Source organism: Tenrec ecaudatus, chromosome 4 (genome assembly GCF_050624435.1).
Source record: "Tenrec ecaudatus isolate mTenEca1 chromosome 4, mTenEca1.hap1, whole genome shotgun sequence".
NCBI lineage: Eukaryota > Metazoa > Chordata > Mammalia > Afrosoricida > Tenrecidae > Tenrec > Tenrec ecaudatus.
In genome coordinates this window covers 61,083,423-61,103,923 of record NC_134533.1, presented here as the reverse complement: position 1 = coordinate 61,103,923, position 20,501 = coordinate 61,083,423, and the positions used below count along the sequence as shown (strand labels likewise).

General features: G+C 45.2%; 1 protein-coding gene across 1 annotated transcript in view; it reads left to right on the top strand.

Moving 5' to 3' along the window:
- Positions 1-3,737: 3,737 nt before the first annotated feature.
- The window catches only part of SWAP70 (switching B cell complex subunit SWAP70), an 89,179-nt gene continuing 72,415 nt past the window's right edge, over positions 3,738-20,501 (top strand). Inside the window, exon 1 of the mRNA XM_075546090.1 lies at positions 3,738-3,900. Coding sequence (XP_075402205.1) covers positions 3,802-3,900 — 99 coding nt within the window. The 5' untranslated portion in view covers positions 3,738-3,801. The remainder of the gene's footprint in view (positions 3,901-20,501) is intronic.

Genomic DNA, 20,501 nt, shown 5'->3' with positions numbered 1-20,501 from the left:
CTCATACAACTCTTATCACAATCCATACATATACATACATCAATTGTATAAAGCACATCTGTACATTCTCTCATAGGCAAATAGAAGAAGCCATTGGGCGCGGTAAACAATATGTCTGGGAATCTTTCTAGGTAGAGCCCCAAGATCCTGATTTTTTTCCTACCTTACCTCAGGCAACAATGTTGTCAAATAACCTGCCGCTGCTTAACAGAGGTCACCTTTCTTCACGCCAGCCTTCCAAAATGCTTCCCTTGCTGCCTTTCAAGCCTTCTCTTGAGAGGCCACTCCCGTCCTTCCAGAGTCAAGGCTACTTTTAAGGTGCCTTGTTACCATGCCAGGGATGTCAGTGTGGGGCTTAATCAGGGCGATAGACCCACCATCGGACCCAGAATTCGCTGTAGGGATAAGCCATTACGTGACTCTGTGAGACGCTAGGGAACAATGGGTCTGGGAGAAGAGTGGTGGAGGGTCAGAGAGAAGTCACCAATTAAGGGCCACAAAGAGAGGCTCGACCTCAGGTTGTTAGGACAGCAGGCTTAGCGGTCAGTAAGGAGAGTGCAGGGAGACTGAGGACAAGCTAGAGTCCGCAGGGACAGACTGGGAGCCACCAGGGTGAAATGGAAGATGCAACTCTCTCTTATTTTGATGGTAGATGACCCGACAAAGGAGCTGAGGTTCTCAGTCATGGAATGACATATGTGTTTTGTCCAGGGCTCAACGGAGTTGAAATGGGAGATCTGGTAGGAGCGGCAGGAGCTAGAGGCCGGCCACTATATCATGGCAGCAGAGCGTGTCATTCAATAAATGACAAGGATAAGATCTGGAGCCTCACAATTGACATCAACCTCCTGAGCCCAGACAGCTACTTCACTGACTCCTTCCAATCCATACACATACCCTATTTTCCTTGTGGCCAGTCCTAAGTTGGAACCATGCTGGGAAGGGAAATTTGAGGATGTAAATTCTAGCTTCGATAAACTGACACATAAGAAACTATCACACGAGCCAACATCAACAGTTGCAGGATGCCATGGGACTGGGTCTCCCATGGACTGGCTTCTTAGTGAAGGTTGGCATCAGTTTTTCAAGGTAAGTAGTGGCACTCTCATTTTACACATGAAGACAAGAAGCCTCCTATCACCCCTAGGGGAGCAAATAGGGGAGCTGAGCTTCTGCCTCACCTCTTCCAAGAAGGCCCTCAGTGGCTCTTGCTTACTGGAGTTCATATCCTTGTGCAGTGGTCTTTTCACATGAAGTAGTGTGGCGGAGTAATCAACAGGCGATTGCAGAAATGATGGTGAGCCTGTTTTGATGTATAGCACAGGTACTATATTTATTATGGTGAATGTATATAAGACAAACCACCTGTCATTTCCATCTTCTTCACACGTATAATACAGTGACATGCGGTTCAACCCTCACCATTCATGACTGTTAAATATCATTCGCCTTTAACAGAAGTTCAGTGTCCATTAGGCAGTGAATCCAACCCCCAACCCCTCCTGCCTGCTCCTAATAAACTTGGGTCTTTACATAATTCCTTACCCTAGATAGCCGAGTGGAATCATATAGTAATTGTCCCTTTGTGACGGATTTGTTTAATTCAACACATGCTTTCCAGGTTTCACTGTGTTAGAGCATTCGTCAGGAGTTAATTGCTCTTTATGGCTGTGTCATATGCCATTGCATGTTTGTGCCGCATTGTACTTATTCAGCCATGTGCTGATGGGTATTTACGCTGTTTCCATGGCAGTGAGTGATTTCTGAGGAGGCTAGCTTATAGAAGACATTGCACCTTCCACCTTTCTGTTCCTTGGATCACTTGCTCTGCGGAACGCCAGAGACCATGTTGTTAAGGACACTCTGCAGCTTGGAACCCAGTGGGAGGAATTGAGGTCTTTTGTGAATACCCAGTACTATGTGGGTGAGCCAGCTTGGACATGAGTCTTCCAGCCCAGGCCAAGCCTGCAGATGGCTACTGTCCAACATCTTGCGAGCAAGCCCCAGCCATGCCTTTAGCCAGCTCTCAGTAGCCGAGCAGCTTCTACCTTCCTGAACTGCAGAACTGAAGCGATAATGGGGATGGCCGTTTCAAGCTGCTACCTTTGGTTATGTTGCAATAGATGTGAAAACACAGCTCATTCTGTGACATCACCATGCTTTACAATTGGTTTGGATTGAGAGACTAGGGATTGTAGAAGAGTGGAACTCGGGAAGTCCAGGATAGCCTGCTCATGTGATCAGAAAAAAACAAAAACAAGGAAACCAACAACCTATGAAATGTCTGCTGGATTCTTCCAGAAACGAGAGCAAAGGAGTGTCATCTGGTGGTTAAACGGAACCTTGGGAATTAAGAGGATTTCCTTTTTTTCACTTCTGGGGGAACCCTGAGTTGGCACGAAGAAATCAGAGGTTCTAATTATACATTTTTGCTGACTGGCAGTCTCGGGTTGATGCTGAGGAAGATTTAAAAAAAAAAAAAAAAGCCACTGAATTCTGACCAGAACCAGAGACTAGTGAGAATTGGTGGGGGAGGAAATGGGAAAGTGGAACGGAGCCTCCAGGGCCCTGACTGAGATTGGTTTCTGTCCCATGAGGCTCCTATTTAATCTTGTGCTTTTTGAAGTAGTTTCCCCTTTATGAAGTTTCCAAATACTCCTTTCTTATTACGATTTCCCCCCTTTCTTATTAGGTATACACATAAGTATGCAGTAAAGAACACAAAAGGTACACCACACCAACCTATCTGAGTGCCTCCCGCCCGTCCGTCACCTTTGGAAACTCGATATTTGCTGTCTACATAGTGTCCAGGTTCAGTCTTGCGTTGGAGAGGCACTGCGCCTGGTAACCTCATCAGATAGGCGTCTGCCAACAGTAGTTATCTTCCCAGAATGCCAGCACTGGAGGAATCACTCTAGAATATCTGGTTCAATCGTGCTTATTTTTCTACGTGGAGAATGTGTGATCAGAGAGCTCCAGCGATCATTGTCAAGCGATCATAACTGAACATATTCCAGTACGCTTCGGAGGATGCGCTTCTAGGCGTGGCTAAGGTTTTTTGTTCTTATTTTTTAGTAGACCGCCTGCCATTCTGGTGAGTAAGATGGGTGGGGTGGCATTATGCTGGGGTCTCTGGGGAACGTCCTGTTATGCAAACTCCGAACCAAAGGCGCTATCCCAGCCACAGGGACTCCCTCACCACAGGGAATCAGGGAGAAAAGTTTGCCTGAATCTCATCTGCTTCCACAGCAGCCTTACATCTGGACTCCACCCGCACCGCCCACCGCAGAGTGGGCATCTAGAAACCTACTGGGTGGATGAATAAACCAGAGGCCTTTCGCTGTGTTCTCTCACCTTCCACATTCTTCTCTTACTTAGGGGACAGCGTTTGCATTTGAGATCCTGCCCGGAGACTTGTCGCAGAAGGCGACTCGATTTCGGGTACAGAGCTAGCTCCCTCTTTCGCTGCGGGGACTCGAGGCGGGCAGGCAGGTCACCCTCGGGATGGGGGAGCTTGTTTGCGGTGCAAACACGCCCCGAAAATGGCTGCAACATTGAATCTTTCTTATGGGCACTGGGGCGGTATGTAACGTCCTAGGCGGCGCAGAGGGCAAAGGCGCGCGGGCTCCGACCCTGAGCCGCGGCGTGGGGTGCTGGGGACCCGGCGCGCGCCCCGTGGGCGGGGCCCGACGGGGCCGGAACCGTGCGGGGGCGTGGCCGTGCCGGTCAGGTGACGGCGCGGCGGGCGGCGTCCGCCCAGGGGCCGCAGAGGCGCTGAGGGGCTGCCAGGGCAGGCGGGCCATGGGGGGCTTGAAGGACGAGCTGCTCAAGGCCATCTGGCACGCCTTCACCGCGCTGGACCTGGACCGCAGCGGCAAGGTCTCCAAGTCCCAGCTCAAGGTGGGCGCCCCGCGCGCGCCCCTCTGCCCGCGGTGGAGCGGGGTCTCGCGCGCGGAGGGGTGGTGGCTGGCGGGCGCCGCGGGCGGGGACCGGATTGGGCTTTTTTGTTGTTGTTGTTGTTGCCTTCGGGCTGTGCCGTCGGACCGCCTCGAGCGAGCAAAGTTGAGTGTGTGTGTTGTGTGAGTGAGTGAGTGTGTGTGGGGGGGCTGTGGGGTAGGGTGCGCACAGGGGTCCGGACATTTTCGCCCTCGGAGAGGAGGTGGGAGATCCCTCAGAACCTCCAGCCGCGTTTCCTCCTTGCTGGAGGAGAGGAAGGGACGTGCCTGGGGAAGGTCCCCGGGCTGAGCCTTCCATAGCCCACGGCTCCCGCCCCCCCGCGCCGTCCAGCCGCCCCCCCCCCCGCGCCGGCGCTTTCGGGGTGCGCAGAAATGCCCCAGAGCCCGCTCGGGCCGCCCGCCTCCTGAGGACGGTCGCCGAGGGGGAGGCGCGCTGATTGTGGAAACCTCTCCTGGCATTCCCAGGTGTGGAACGGGAGGGGTGCCCCGTCCGCAGGGAGCTTGCAGCACGGTTTCTTCCAGCACTCTCCTGCAAAAGCCACTACTTTTGCTCAGTCTACCGGGGCCCCTGAAAGACTCCACCGCGAAGTGAGCGCATCAGTTACAAATAAAGGTGTGATTGTAAAGGGAGTAAGCCCAAACGGAGACAGTGGCTCTCAGCCCGAGCAATTGGCAGCTTGGTGCCAGTGTGAAATATGGAAGCAGACAAGAGGAGCCCTTCACGGGCATTTTAAAATGGACACTTTGGACCCGAATCTCTGCTTCTCGTAACCTCTTCTGGAAAATCATTTTGAAGATTGGGTTTGCTTTGTATAGTGTGTGCAAGTAGTCAAGGGGACTCATGCTTTCTGCTCAATGCCAGGAGAATCTAGCGTTCCTCCTTTTTTTTTCCCTTTCCTCTCCCTGCCCCCCCCCCCTTTATTTTTCTTTAACCTGGAGAAGACCAGAGCGCATCTCTTTAGATTTTATTTCACTTAAAAAATCAACATGTAGTTGAAATGGACTTTTTATTGTACAGTTCTGAGTTTTAATATATAACTAAGTACAAAAAAGCAAAAACAAGGCAACCCACCCCCCACCCCCCCAAAAAAAAGAAAACTGCAGCCAGCCCGACCAATTTTGGTTGAGTTGGTTCAGACTCCACGTGTTCAGAGCTGAGCAATGCGCCAGACGCCAGGCCTTTTCCCCCAGGTGCCTCTGGGTGGGCTTAAATGTAAACTTTCTCAGTCTTGCCAGTGGTTAACCTGGTTGCCGTACCCACGTATACGTTCATATGACTACCACACAACCGATACAAAAACGCTCCACGCCCCTGACTCCCTCATATTGTCCCAATTAGCTTTAGTGCCCTTAAGCCTCACAGCGTAGTGGTTACGTGTTGGGCTGCCTTCGGAAATATCAGCAGTTTGATACCACTAGCCGCCCCCAAGAGTGTCTCGGAAACTCACAGTGCAGTCTGCCCTGCCCTGCCCTGGAGGGTCGCTATGAGTCGGCATCCACTCATGGCAGTGAGTAGCATAACCACTGGCGACCCGATCTGTTTTTAGTCCCGATAGTTTTGTCATTTCCAAAATGGAGTTTGATAAATGGAGTGAGAGAGTATGAGGGTACGTCAAAAAGTATTGGTACAAGATCAAAGCGACCTCTATTAAAAAACATCAAAATGTGCAGCTGTCGTACCTCGACATACCCACCACCTAGGCCAGTACCCTTCTGAACGTGCTTTTTCAATCTCTCCAACCCTTCCCTGCGACACGGATGGGGGTTTCTACTCCCATCAAGAGTTATAGTCTTGGCGTCAGTCAGCGTAAGACATGAAAAAAAATATTATCAAGGGTTCATGAGGGAGGGAGGAAAGTGAGCTGAAAGTAGAAAGAAAATGTTTTGAAAATGATGATGGCAACATAAGTACAAATGTGCTTGACACAATGGATGCATGCATGGATTGTGAGAAGAGCTGTATGAGCCCCCAATAAAATGACTAAAAAAAAAATTAGTCTTGGGAACTCCCAGGGTCAGTTCTACCTGCCCTGTAGGGTCCTTATGAGCTGGCATTCCACTCCATGGTAGTGAGTTTAACCCTTCCCTGAAGCATTCTGCACTCTTTGAATTTCACTACGGAAAAAGGACACTTTGGCCACCCCTAGGGGTTCAGATCATGTTCATTTTCAATGCTCTTTGGTTTAGGGGGACAAAAAGAAGTCTGAAGGGGCAAGATCAGGGCCGTAGAGTGGATGAGGTAAGGCTTCCCATGAACTTCTCATGGGATGACCCTTGTTACCTTCAAGGAATGAGCAGGTACATTATCATGATTTAAAAAAATCCTCAGCATAACTTCCCCAGCTTTTTGCAGTTTTCAATTTCTTGAAAGTTCTGTGTAATAAGCCCCTATGTGCCCTGTGCTCTTTGAGAAAACCTATCAAGACTATTACCCCATTCCAAAACCAAACTCACTGCCAGCGAGTCAGTTCCGACGCTTAGTGACCCTCTAGTACAGGGTAGAACTACCATCGTGAGTCTCTGAGACTAACTCTTTACGGGAGTAGAAAGCCCTGTCTTTCTCCCTAGAAGCAGTGGGTGGTTTTGAACATCGGACCTTGCAGTAATCAGCCCAAAGCTTAACCGCTACTCCTGAAAATAGTAGTCATAACTTTCTGAGCTGACTTCTCAGGCTTCAATTGAACTGGCCTAGCAGAGTCCACTGTTTTGATTGGACCGTGCTCTAAATTGTATTGATGAATCTAAGCCTTGTGCCTGTTTACTGTACATTTAATGAAATTGTCATCATTACCTTTGACCTTGCTTAAAAGACTGTTTGAAAGACTACCTCTGAGCTAGTTGCTCTTTGTACAAAACTTAATCTTTTTTTGGTCTTAGAAGGCACATAACAAGACTAAGACAGTTCATACTTACAGAATTTATCGGCAGCCATCCACCAATCACAGAGACATAAACACATTTTATTTGTAATAAACCTGCGTATATATGAAGAGGCAGCTGAGTAGCAATACTTTTTGACTTGCTCCCCTATATAACCTTTTGAGACTAGCTGCTTTTATTCAGCATGGTTCCTTAGAGCAGTGGTTCACCACCTTCCTAATGCCATGACCCTTTAATACAGTTCCTCATGTGGTGGTGAAAGCCCCAACCAAAAATTATTTTTGTTGCTACTTCATAACTGTCATTTTACTACTGTTATGAATCTGCGACCCCTGTGGAAGGGTTGTTTGATCTCCAAAGGGGTTGCGACCCACAGGTTGAGAATCAGTGCCTTAGAGATTGCCCATGTATATCAATAATTATTTCCTTTTTAATGCTAAGTAGTAGATGAGTATATGGATGTACTATGGGTTATCCATTTACTCTCAAAAACCATTTATATGATTTCCAGTTTTTGGTGATTTTGAAGAGAACTGCAGTATTTTTAGTTTTAACATACTTATACATCACTGAATCGGAATGTGGCGGCGACAGTGGCTCGACCGTAACGATGGTGGGTGAGAAAGGACTGGGCGGTTTTGGCCCTGCTGTACACGGGGTTGCTGCAGTGCCGGGACCACCTCGATGGCACCAAGCCACAACACGAATCGGGATTCATGCGATGGCAGTGATTTTGGTTTGAAGTTTGTTTTTTTTTTGTCCAAAAATAATGGATCTAATCTGATCTCTCTTTTGACCCATTTGGTTCGAAGTTTTTATATCATCCTCGTTAAAGTGGGTTTCTTGGCACAGTGGGCTGTGTTGGGCAGCTAACCCAAAGGGTAGTGTTTGAGGGGACGCTCCGTGGGAAAAAGACGAGGCAGTGTGCTTCCACAGAGATTTGTAGCCTGGGGACTTGTATGGATAGTTTTAGTCTGCCTTGTAGCGTCTCTGAGTTGTAATCATCCAGGCGACAGTGGACTTGTTTCTTGTGGATAGGATGTAGTTGGGTCATTTTTTAAAGGCCATTTATATTTAATGTAATTAGATTGAGGGCTACCATTTCAGTAATTTGTTTTCAAAGCATGCTTTTGTTCTTTTTCCTTCTGCTTCCCTGCCTTCTTTTGGGTGGTTTGAATGTATTTTGTATTCTATTTTAGTATTGAGCTTTGACTCTTGCTATAATAGTTGTTTTAGTGGTTGCTCTAGGGGCTCTGATATGTTGATCTAACTTTCTACAGTCTATTATAGTTGATATTTTACCACTTTAAGAGGCATGTAGAAACCTTATTACCAGATAGGTCCATTTACTGTCCTCTCTTTAGGTTATCGTCATATTTAAAAAATTTACTCCATACTTTGCAAGTACCATTAGACAGCTTAAATATTTTTTTCAACATTTTTCATATTTTGAAGATCTTAAGAGAATAGCTTCTTGCATTTACTCACTTCTGACTCATAGCAATCTTACAGGACAAGGTAGAACTGCCCCTGTAGGTTTCTGAGACTGTAACTTTTTACAGGAATAGAAAGTCTTATCTTTTTCCTCTTGGCGTTGCTGGTGGTTTTGAACTGCTGACCTTACAGTTAGCAACCCAATGCGTAACCATCACATCACCAGGGCTCCTGGCTTATTGTACATTCATATTTATTTTCTCTTTAGTTTTATAGATGAAGCAGATGAGAATTCTGGGACTTTACTGACTTCCCCAGAGTCACAGTTAAAAGCAATAGCTAGGTTCTAGTATTAAGATCTCTCTTCCTACTGGTGGCATAAATTAGATGTTCTTCTATTGCTTTTTTTTTTTTTGCCGGGGGTGGTGGTGGTGGTGGTGGTATCGCAGTATACTCAGGTGGTTTTCTATAGGAAAAGTGTCCAAGAGGATTCTGAGCTGCAGCCTTGGTAAGAAATATTAAAGCCCAGTTTTTAGTTTTCGTCCTGAAGATGTTAATAATGCAACTGTGCAATAGTATTTTGTCTCTCCTTTAGCTTCTCCCTTATTAGTGAAAGCTTTTGATATTGGTTCAATTCTGTTCACTCTGCTAGTGAGAAATTTAAAATTTCAATTTATCTGATTTTGGTGTTTGACTCTGTTCGATATTTATTGAACCATTGGCCAAGAGTAGTGTTTTTTTCTTCATTTGTTACTGTATTTTGTAAATTGTGTAAAGCACTGTACTAATTCAATAGAAAGGTAAATATTTTTAGGCTCTTAGCGTTAGTTTTTCTTTGAAGGGAATATCATCCAAGGTAAAGGCTAGAAATCAGAGTTTAAAATTCTTCAGGGAAGGAGTAGAGAGATGGAAACACCTCCTTCAGAAGTGTATAGACGCAACCCAAAGCCCATCTGTAGACAAGTGGACGTCCCCTCACAGAAGGGTCACGAGGAGGGATGAGCCAGCCAGGGTGCAGCACAGCACCCATGAAAGACACAGCATTCCTCTACTTCTTTAATTAGTCCTCCCTCCCCTGTCATGACCCCAGTTCGACCTTACAAATCTGTCTAGACCAGAGCATGTACACGGGTACAGATACGAGCTCTTGACACACGGTACCCAGGACAGATAAACTCCTTAGGACCTATAGTGAGAGTAGTGATACCATGAGGGTTGGGGCAAGGAGGCGGGAGAAAGGGGGAACTAACCGTAATTATGGATGTATACCACCCCCGGGGGTGGGGGGAGACAAACAGAAATGCGGGTGATGGGTGATGGGAGACTGCGGATGGTGTAAAATATGAAAATAAAAATTGTTTATAAATGTTCAAGGGTTCACGAGGGTCAGAGGGTGGGAATGGGAGGGGAAAAAGGAGCTGATACCAAGGACTGATGTAGAAAGAACATGTTTTGGAAATGATGATGGCAACATATGTACAAATGATCTTGATACAATTGATGTATGAATTATTATAAGAGCTTTAAGAGCCCCACCCCAAAAGGATTTATTAAAATAAAAATTTCAAAAAAGTGTATAGACCCAGATGGAGGATGTGTTGAGAAATAGTAGCTTCAGGTAGTGCTGTTTCTTTGCTTTTGAATGTTTCTATGACCTTGTACCAATATTTTTTTACTTACCTTTGTCTACATAGATTAACTATGGTATCCTTATAAAAGAAAGGCAGGAAGTAGAGATCATACCCAAACCCAGAGTCACTGCCATTTCATCGATTCTGACTCTTGTGACCCTATAGAAATAGGAAAGATCAGACATACTGGTTAACGATGTTGAGTGTGACCAAAGATAAGAGGTCATGAGATTTTAGAGGAAGAAGTGATTATGTCTAACTGGTAAGATTGTTTCATGACAAAAGTTTCCTTTAACATGAACTCTGAAGGAAACCTGGATGCCATTATGTAGACGTGAATGAGGGGTCAACCAATTCTACTTATTCTTTTATTTGGTGTTTATTAACTGCTGTTAGCTAGAGGGACTCCGGCAAGCTATTGTAATGGGCAGGAATTATCCGGGCATTTACTGGGACTTCCTTGGAACTTATTTTGATCGGAGTGTGTGTGGGTGGGTAGAGAGACATTGCTTTTGATAAAGCTGTAGAGGTAGGTTGGTCAATGCTTAGAAGGATTTACATTGCTAAGCGAGTTGTGTAGATGCAAGGAGGTCTAAAGAATTTCCAAGAAGTGATGGGCCATGATCAGTATTATACTTTAGGTCCACAGGGGTCCTCAAACTTTCAACACACGGGGCCAGTTCACTGTCCCTCAGACCGTTGGAGGGCCGGACTATAGTTTTTAAAAAAACTATGAACAAATTCCTATGCACACTGGACCAGTTGGCTGGACAGGCAGCAGGTGGCAAAAACACCTGGTGGGCTGGATAAATGTCCTTGGAGGGCCCCAGTTTGAGGACCCCTAAAGTTTAGGAAGTCACTGGGGCAGGAGCATTTGTGCTGGGCCTGAGTGGATTTGGGCCCACTAGAGTTGGAAATAATGGCAGTATCTCAGGTTACAGGTAACGGGAGCCTGAGGCTATGAGGATAGACAAGAAGGACGGTGGGTGGAAGTATTTTGCTGGCCTAGGCCAAGGCCCGCAGCTGTGTGTTGGGGGTGGCGGGGAGGGGAAAGAACAGTCAGAAATGTCGCACATTCAGTCCTGGTCAGCAGCAGTGACTCTGAAGGGAAATGAGAGTTAGGGAAGGAGCTGTTTAGAGCAGGACTGATGGTCAGCATGCGCTGGCAGAAGCCTGGGGCTTCCAAGTCAGAGAGAAGAACCACTTTGAAGCAGCAGTGGCGCTGAAGGCAGATCCGAGTTCCTATCTTTGAGACTTACTACTACTGCTATTTACATATGTTTGGATTTATAAAGTAACGAGGTAGCTGCTTCTCTGCCATAGCGCACAGCCTGTGTATTCTTTGTAGAAAAGTTGTGGAAAGCTTGGAATACTGGCATCATCTTGGAATTAATATATATACATGTGTGGGTATATATATATATTATATATATTTTACTTTAAGGAGATTACTCTGGACTTAGCTAAGTATACTTGCACTATTACTATAATATAATATAATAAAAATAATAAAAATATTGGGCCTGAGAGCCCTCAGTGTAATACCAAACAAAACCTTATTTTTAATACATAATTTTCACTGTTAACTAATAGTCTACTTTTGGATAGAACAAAAGTTACTATCTAAATTTCGAAACTTAAACTTTGAAGCTTCGATCGACAACATAGTAAAGATAGTGCTTTGCCATCGCACCAAACTTTGTGAATAAAGTGAAAATACGAATCACAGATGTAAAAAACCACATGGGACTGACGCGCACTATTAACAAAGCAGGTGTTGTTCAGTAGTTGTCTAGTCACAGCGAAGTTTCCTTGTGTGGCCACTGCAGGTCAGTCTTATTCAAATTTAAGCGCCAACCATGCTTCAGATGAAGAAATTGAAGATTGTTACCAACTTCTGCATTCTGAAATTGATCAACGCGGAATCAGAGTGCATAGATGATTACCGGTGTTAGAAAGGGACCCCTGGGCTTGGTGAATTACGGCTTGGACTGCGAGCTGCATCCTAGCAGTTAAGCCACCAGCCACTCCGAGAGAGAAAAACGAGACTTTCTACTTTTGTAAAAAATCACGAGGTGCCCAAGGGACCAGGTATAAGGCATCATGCAAAAAAAAAAAAAAGATATGTGTGTGTATGCATGTGTATATATGTGTATATGTATATATGTATGTATATATATGTATATATGTATATATCATATTAAATGAAGGGGGAAGTGCAGAGTGGAGACCCAAGGCCCAAGTGTCGGCCAATGGAGATCCCCTCATAGAGGGGTTTAAGAGAGGAGATGGGTTAATTAGGGTGTGAGGTAGTATCGATGAAGAACACAGCTTTCCCCCGGATCCTGGATGCTTCCTCCCCCCAACTACCATGATCCGAATTCTACCTTGCAGGGCTGGATAGGACAGAGGCTGTACACTGGTGCATATGAGGGTTGGAGGTACAGGGAATCCAGAGTGGATGATACCTTCAGGACCAAGGGTGTGAGGGACGATGCTGGGAGAGTGGAGGGTGAGTGGGTTGGAAAGGGGGAACTGATTACAAGGATCCACATGTGACCTCTTCCCTGGGAGAGGGACAGTAGAGAAGGGGGGAAGGGAGACTCCGGATAGGGCAAGATATGACAAAACAACGATGTATAAATTACCAAGGGCATATGAGGGAGGGGGGAATGGGGAGGGAGGGGGGGGGGGAAAAAAGAGGACCTGATGCAAGGGGCTTAAGTGGAGAGCAAATGCCTTGAGAATGATTGGGGCAGGGAATGTATGGATGTGCTTTATACAATTGATGTATGTATATGTATGGATTGTGGTAAGAGTTGTATGAGTCCCTAATAAAATGTAAAAGAAGAAAAGAGAAAAAAATGATTAGGGCAAAGACTGTACAGATGTGCTTTATACAATTGATGTATGTATATGCATGAACTGTGAAAAGAATTGTATGAGCCCCAATAAATTGTTAAAATTAAAAAAAAAAAAAAAAGAAAAAAAAATCACAGCCTTGGAAATCCACAGGGGCAGATTTACTTGTCCTTCAGGGTCGCTATGAGTTGAGGGCAGTGAGTGTTTTGTTTTTTAATCAGTTTATTGGGGGCTCGTGCAACTCTTATCACAATCCATACATCCATCCATTATGTCAAGCACATTTGTACATTTGTTGCCATCATCATTCTCAAAACATTTGCTTTCTGCTTGAGCCCTGTGTATCAGATCCTCATTTTCCCCTCCCTCCCTACCCATCTCCCTCACAGACCCTTGATAATTTATAAATTATTATAATTTTGTCATGTCTTACACTGTCTGACGTCTCCATTCACTTTTCTGCTGTCCATCTCCCAGGGAGGGGGGGTTATATGTAGATCCTTATAAACGTTTCCCCCTTTCCACCCCACCCTCCCAATATCGTCACTCTCACCACTGGTCCTGAAGGGACCATCTGTCCTGGATTCCCTGTGTTTCCAGTTCCTATCTGTACCAGTGGTTTAGCTGGATTTGTAAGGTAGACTTGGGATCATGAAAGTGCGGGAGTTGGGGGAAGCATTCAAGAACTAGAGGAAAGCTGTGTGTTTCATCGGTGCTGTACTGCACCCTGACTGGCTCGTCTCCTGCAGGAGCCAGCTTTCTCTTTGGCTCCCTTAGTGGTATTTTTGGCCCAGCACCTGCGTGGCAGTTGTACGGGTTTTCACTCTCCTCAGCCTGGCACCATGAGAGAAGTCATCAACTCTTGTTAACTTAATTGGCAATTGAATTGTTAGGTGGCGACTCATTATTTTATTGTCATATTGCCATGATTGATGTCACTCTTTTTCAGGCTAGACTATATGCATGGACCCTTAACCAAGCGATTGTTACAAGTTTTCTAAATTGCTTAGATCTATTTTCAACGGTAGAAGTAGAGATGAATAGGCAAATGGTGGGGAAAGAAATCTCCAGAAATACATTCTCAGCTTGCTGTTCAACTTGTATTCATCAACAAGTTATCATTTACTCCTTTTGAATTCAAATAAAGTATTTCATTACCATGGAGTCATAGTGACTTTGCAGGACAGGGCAAAACTGCTCCTGTGGGTTTCCGAGACTAAATCTTTACGGGAGCAGAAAGCCCTATCATTCTTCCCGGGAGCAGCTGGTGGTTTTGAACTACCGACCTTGTGGTTAGCAGCCCAGTGTGTAACCACTCTGCTACCAGGTTAATATTTCATACTCTGAGATAAGTGATGGGGGGGGGGAATTGAAATTTTATGCTTTTTTTTTTCATAGCCACAGGTAGGTTTATTTAGGGAAGTGATAAGGTACAGCTGGGCATCAGGAGCACGCACGTCCGAAGTAACTGGAACAACTCAAGGTCCAGCTTCTTCTCAGGCTCTGCAGCCGGGTCCTGCTCCAAGGGAGGCCTTCTCAAGAAGTGTTACTTTGGCTCCATGGGTTGGCAAGACCCCTCCCCCTCTGCAGCAGCCAGCTTTCACCACTCTCCTGCTTCCTGCAGTGCGATGGTGCTATCATTCTTCTTTTGTGCACTATTGTCTTGGCCTGTCTCCCCTGTTACAGCTCTCATTCTGTCTCCTGGGTCTAGGAGGTTCTTGGCCCTGGGACTCTGCATCCATAAGGCTTGCTATTTCTTCTTCTCGGTGGTAGTGAAGTTCTCCTTCTGCCTTGGATCAGCTCTGCTTTAAGCCTCCTGGACGGCCATGATCTCACCAGTCAGGTTCACCCATAGCTCGGGCAGAGAGGGTACGAGCTCTTCTGCTTTTTTATATCCATAGGAAAGTGCTGGGGCACATATGAGAAGCTGAGTAAACACTGAATTGAATGTTAGAAAGGGTTTTCTTGTGTGCTTGTTTTCTACCTGGTTTGGTTTTGGTTGTATACCTTTTTTGCTTGTATCTGATTTTGACCCTCTCCCCACCCCCAATGAAATTAGATAAGTGTGGGTTCCATAGTGTAAGAAATCTAAATATTATGCCACTGGAGACGGACATTGTTACTTTTAGGTTATGGTCTGCATTTGTAGAAGTTGTATGGAAACAACCTCTTTCTATGTTGAAGAGCAAGGATGTCACTTTGAAGACTAAGGTGTACGTGGCCCAAGCCGGGGTATTTCCAGTTACTTCATATGCATGTAAAAGTTGGGACAACAAATAAGGTAGACCACGGGAGAATATTTTTGGTATTTATTTATCATCATTTTATTGGGGGCTCATAAAACTCTTATCCCAATCCATATACATGCATCATTTGCATAAAGCACACTTGTACATTCATTGCCCTCATCATTCTCAAAACATTTGCTTTCTACTTTGGCCCCTGGTATCCGTTCCTCATTTTCCCCCCTTCTCCCCACTCCCCCCTCCCTCATAAACCCTTGATAATTTATAAATTATTATTTTGTTATATCTTACACTGTCCACATCTCCCTTCACTCACTTTTCTGTTGCCCATCCAGGGAGGAGGTTATATGTAGATCCTTATAATCGATTCCCTCTCTGTACCCCACCCTCTGTCCACCTTCCTGTTAATTTCCACTCTCACCACTGATCCTGAAAGGATCATCCATCCTGGATTCCCCGTGTTTCCAGTTCCTATCTGTACCAGTGTACATCCTCTGGTCTAGCCAGGTTTGTAAGGTAGAATCGGGATCATGATAGTGGGTGGGAGGAAACATTTAGAAGTTAGAGGAAAGTTGTGTGTTCATCATTACTACGCTGCACCCTGACTGGCTTGTTTCCTTCCCACAACCCTTCCATAAGGGGATGTCCAGTTGCCTTCAGATGGGTTTTGGGTCCCCACTCCGCACTCCCCCTCATTCACAATGATATGTTCTTTTTGTTCCTTGGTTCCTGATAACCGATTCCTTCGGCACCTCGTGATCACACAGGCTGGTGTGCTTCCATGTGGGCTTTGTTACTTCTGAGCTAGATGGCTGCTTTTATACCTTCAAGCCTTTAAGACCCCAGATGCTATTTGATAGCCAGGCACCATCAGTTTTCTTCACATTTGCTTATGCACCCATTTGTCGTCAGCGATCATATTGGGAAGGTGAGCTTCGTGGAATGCCAGGTTAATAGAATAAAGTGTTCTTGCATTGAGAGAATACTGGAGTGGAGGTTGGGCAGTGCTTTGTTCTGCCGTGCATGAAACCAACGGGATGACACTCAACACCACCAACAAAAGTGCACCCACTGCCTTTGAATTGTCTGACTCATAGTACCCCTGTACGACAGAGAACTATACATAGTGTTCCCAAGGCTGCAAATCTTAATGGAAACCAGGCTGCCATCTTTTCCCCTTGGGGCAGCTGGTGACTTCTAACCACCAAGCTGCTTAACCACTGCACCACCAGGCCCATCATTTGAAGTAACGCTGTTTCCCTTTCTGATGTTTACACATTCCCGTTATTGAGAATTTTCATGGTCTTACTTGAAAGATTCTGTTTTGGAAGAAGTACAGTCAGAGTGCTCCTCAGAGGCAAGGATGGCAAGACTTCATTTTACATCCCTTGGTCACACTGTCAGGCGCGCGTCACCCCTGGAAAGTCACACTTGATGAAGTGGATGGGCAGTGAAAAAGAGGAAGGCCCTCAGCGAGGTGAATTTGTTAGGTTTCTGGAGTGGTTTAACCTCCGTTCTTGCTTCGCAACGCGCCAGAAGCACTTTTGTAATCCAAGTGGCTTTTATGAGGGAAAGAGAAGTTTTCGGTAGTAGAGTCTTAGAAAGTACACGCTATTTCTGGAAAGTGTACAAGGCTGCGTGGCCGTTTCAGGGACTGTGGAAAAACACGTGGCAGGAATGCCAGAACAGGAGCACAAAACCACGGTGTGGAACCAGGAATTCCCAGGGCCAAGAGAGAGGCATGAGAAGGAGCTAGGGTTCCAGGTCCAGATCTGCACCAGCACCTGGGAGAAATTCATACCCTCCACCTGCCAAACACGTCTGAAAGAGAAGAGAGCAAAAAGGGCCTGTGCTGCTTTTATCCCTTCCCAGCCCCACTGGCTGGGGAGGCGTGTGGGTACTGGCTGGTCTTATGGACTGAGTTTAGGTGCACCTGTGTGATGTGATATGCTGGTGCCTAAGGTAGGTGTGCCCAGGTGTACCCACCTGGGCCTAGGTGACTCGGATCTGAGCATGCTCAGTTCTGGATTTTCCCATAGGTGTGGTCTTGCAAGCCATTTCTGTTAGGGCAGGCCATCAGAAGACAACCCCCTTTACCCCTAATCTAGCCACCTGTCAGGTTGACACACTGGCTGCAACAGTGGGCCCGGGCATGGGAACGATTGAGGGGATGGCATGGGATTTGTTCTGTTGGGTGTAGGGTCGCTAGAGGTGGGAACTGATCCGATGGCACCTAGCAACAACAACAATGTGAAAACCACTAAATCTCCAGGTGTTCTTTAGGAATAATATGAAATTCTGAGATTAAAAAGACATTAGAACAAATGCACATTAAAAATAAACTTTGTGAATAGTTAATATGTGGTATAAAATTTGAAAAGTCAGAAGGGCATTTATAAAAGTGGAAAGTGTCTTCCAGCCCCTTCTCCACCATTTCCTTCCCCTCGGGAGAACCGGTGTCACTGGTTTCTTATGCTTCTGCCAGAGGTCAGGGGTGGGCCTTCATGCTCACGCTCTTGTTGTAGTGAATGCTTTGCTCTTCAGTGTAACAAAATGAAGTCCTCGTTTTGCAGCCTCCATTATAACCGCTGCACTTTGCAATTATGGCTGCAGTGTGACTTTCAGTCAAAGCTAGACATGTCTTTAAATAAACTTAATTGGCTCTACATTTTTATCTTGTTGCTTTTAGAAACAGTTTATTTTAATTTTGCCCTTTTGAAAGTAAAATAGGCCCACAACTCTAGTGAGGATCAAAATGGAAAAATGACAGAAAAAAAAAAGAGGAACAAGGTATAGGGCAGTTTGAGCCCTTATTACTTTCTAAATTACAGATTTTTAACTAGATGCTTTTTACTTTTTGCCTTGCAGTAAGTTGGCCTACTTTGTGTTCTACCCTCATGCAGGCATTTAGGCCTAAAAATAATCTTTACTATGTACCAGAGGCAAACCCTGGTAGAGCAGTGGTGAAGTGGTTGGCCACTAAGTAAAAAGTCAGCATTTTCAATCCACAGTTTTCAGAAAGAAACTCACTGGCAGTTCTACCCTGCTCTATAGGGTCTCTGTGAGTCGGGTGGTTCTGTGGGGGCATTCTGCTCCGTCTTCTAGGGGAGCTGTGAGGTGGAGGCACACTCCAGTTATAAGGTCATGGAGCCAGGTCAGCTGTATCTGTAAAGGAAGCAAGTTATGATAAAGGACGCTTTCATTATTTGAAACACATGCACAAAGATGTGATTAATTCTTAACTAATCGTTAGGGTTATGTTTCTGATAACCTCTTTGGTGAAGTTGTTTCTATTAAGGAACTAAAAATGTAATTTAAAATATACGGTTAGAGGATCAAAGTCATGAATCACCCTATAGAAGTCTTAAAATTTTTTTTTATTAAATACTTTTATTGGGGGCTCTTACATCTCTTATCACAATCCATACATTCATCCATTGTGTCATGCACGTTTGCATATATGCCACCATAATCTTTTTCAAATTACTCTCTTCCCACTGGAGCCCCTTAGAAGTCTTTATAGTGATAACTTTTTCCCACCAAAAAAAGAACAAAGACAGCTCTCTAAATAAAAAGAATACCAGAGACATTTAAAAAACCCTCCAAAATAAATAAATAAAAAATCTCCAAATGGTGATAATGAATTCTGGATTGTTTCCATTTTTATTCCTTTCTTACTAGAAACTTTTCTATGAGCTAGTTAAGAAATGTATGGTTTTTGGAAACATACATAAACTTTTGTCTCCTTGAGAATAGAATGTAAAGGGTGAAGGATGTGTGTGTGTGTGTGTGTGTGTGTGTGTGTGTGTGTGTAAGAGTGAGATCCTCCTTTACCCTGGTTTCACCATGTGTTTCAGATGTCATGACTCACAGCTCCCAACCTTCCTGATTCTGTTAGATATTTCCTTTGGGGTCTCACCAGTCTCAGAGGCACAAAGTCACTGGAAACTAGAGGACAGAAGAGGCTTTGGGTGACCTCTGTTATGTCCTGTGTCCAGTTGGCCATCACTCAGTAGGCTTGTCTGGTTCATTCCCTCCCAACAAGGGAATTTTTCACTGTCCCTGACTCTCCCTCTTCCTCTCGCCCTTGCTCCCTTCCCCCAACACCAGCCTAAGGTTGCCTTTGTCTCCGCCTAGACTCTTTATCTCCCCTAAGGCTACATTTCATAAACCGCCTCTTCTGCTCTGCTACTTCCTTCTTCTCATTCCACCTTCAAGTTCCTTCTTCTGTTTAAAATTCAGAGTCTGCATCTACTTGAAACTGTAGTTCTTCGCAATTGAGGGAAAGCTATGTTGGAATCAATCCGAATCAATCCATATATACTTTACATTCATATAAAAAGATCTTGCGATTAGGGAATGATTTTTGTAATATTGAAAAACTCATTTTAAATTTTTTCCATTTTAGGACTTTTCTGTCTTATACTATCTTTCCATTCCTCATCTCCTGATTCCACAGTTTGGAAATTCTGTGCTGCTGAAACAGAGTCTCTTTTGCCTCATTAGGAATAATTACGTATGTTTCAGCTAAGTGTGATTTGGACCAGGACCGTGGTCTTGGACATGGTGTACTACCCAGAGTAAGAGATGCTAGTTAGGACAGAGAGGGTATTGCTGGCTCAGTGGTAGAATTCTTGCCTTCCATGCAGGAGACCTAGCTTGGTCAGGGCACCGCATGTACAGCTACCACTTGTCTGTCATTGGAGGCTTGCATGTTGCTGTGAAGCAGGTTTCAGGGAAGCTTCCAGACTAAGATGGACTAGGAAGAAAAGCCTGACCATGTGCTTCTGAAAATCAGACAGTGAAAGCAGTATGTATCACAATGATTTGACCCAGGAGCAGTCACCCACAACCTACCATGGGGATGGTGCCGGACCCTGTGGTTTTCATCCCATCGTGGCTACCATGAGTCAGAGGACCAACTTGATTGCAGTTAATAATGGTTAGGATAAAAGAGTTTATTTTATTAAAAACGAAAACATTGTATTGTGAATTGGGTACAGTTTTACAGAGCAAATCAGTGTTCTATGTAGCGGTTCAAATACTTTTTCTTTTCATATCATTGATTGCAATTCCTGCAATGTAACATCACTCATCCCACCTCCTCCCTGAGCTTCCCATTTCTCTTCCTCCTCCCTTCCTAACCCTTCCTGTCTTCTGAACTATTCCTGGGCAAATGTTGCCTTTTTGATCGCCTATGATTGATTGTTCTAAGGCGTGATTAGCTCTCCAGTGTTATTGTTCACCCAGTTTTATTTTGTTTTATTGCTGGACTGGAAATTGAGTGAGCTCAGTTCTAGGCTTGAAGAGTGGGTGACTAAGGGTCAGAGTCCTGGGAGTGCTACCTGTCTAAATTAACTGGTAAGCTTATCTCCTTGATGATTTGAGTTCTGTCCCACATTTATCTCCTGCTCTTCCAGGACCTTCTAAGGGGACCCTTTTCAGAGCCGCTAGTAGTGGTAGCTGGGTACCAGCCAGTTCTTCTGGCCCCA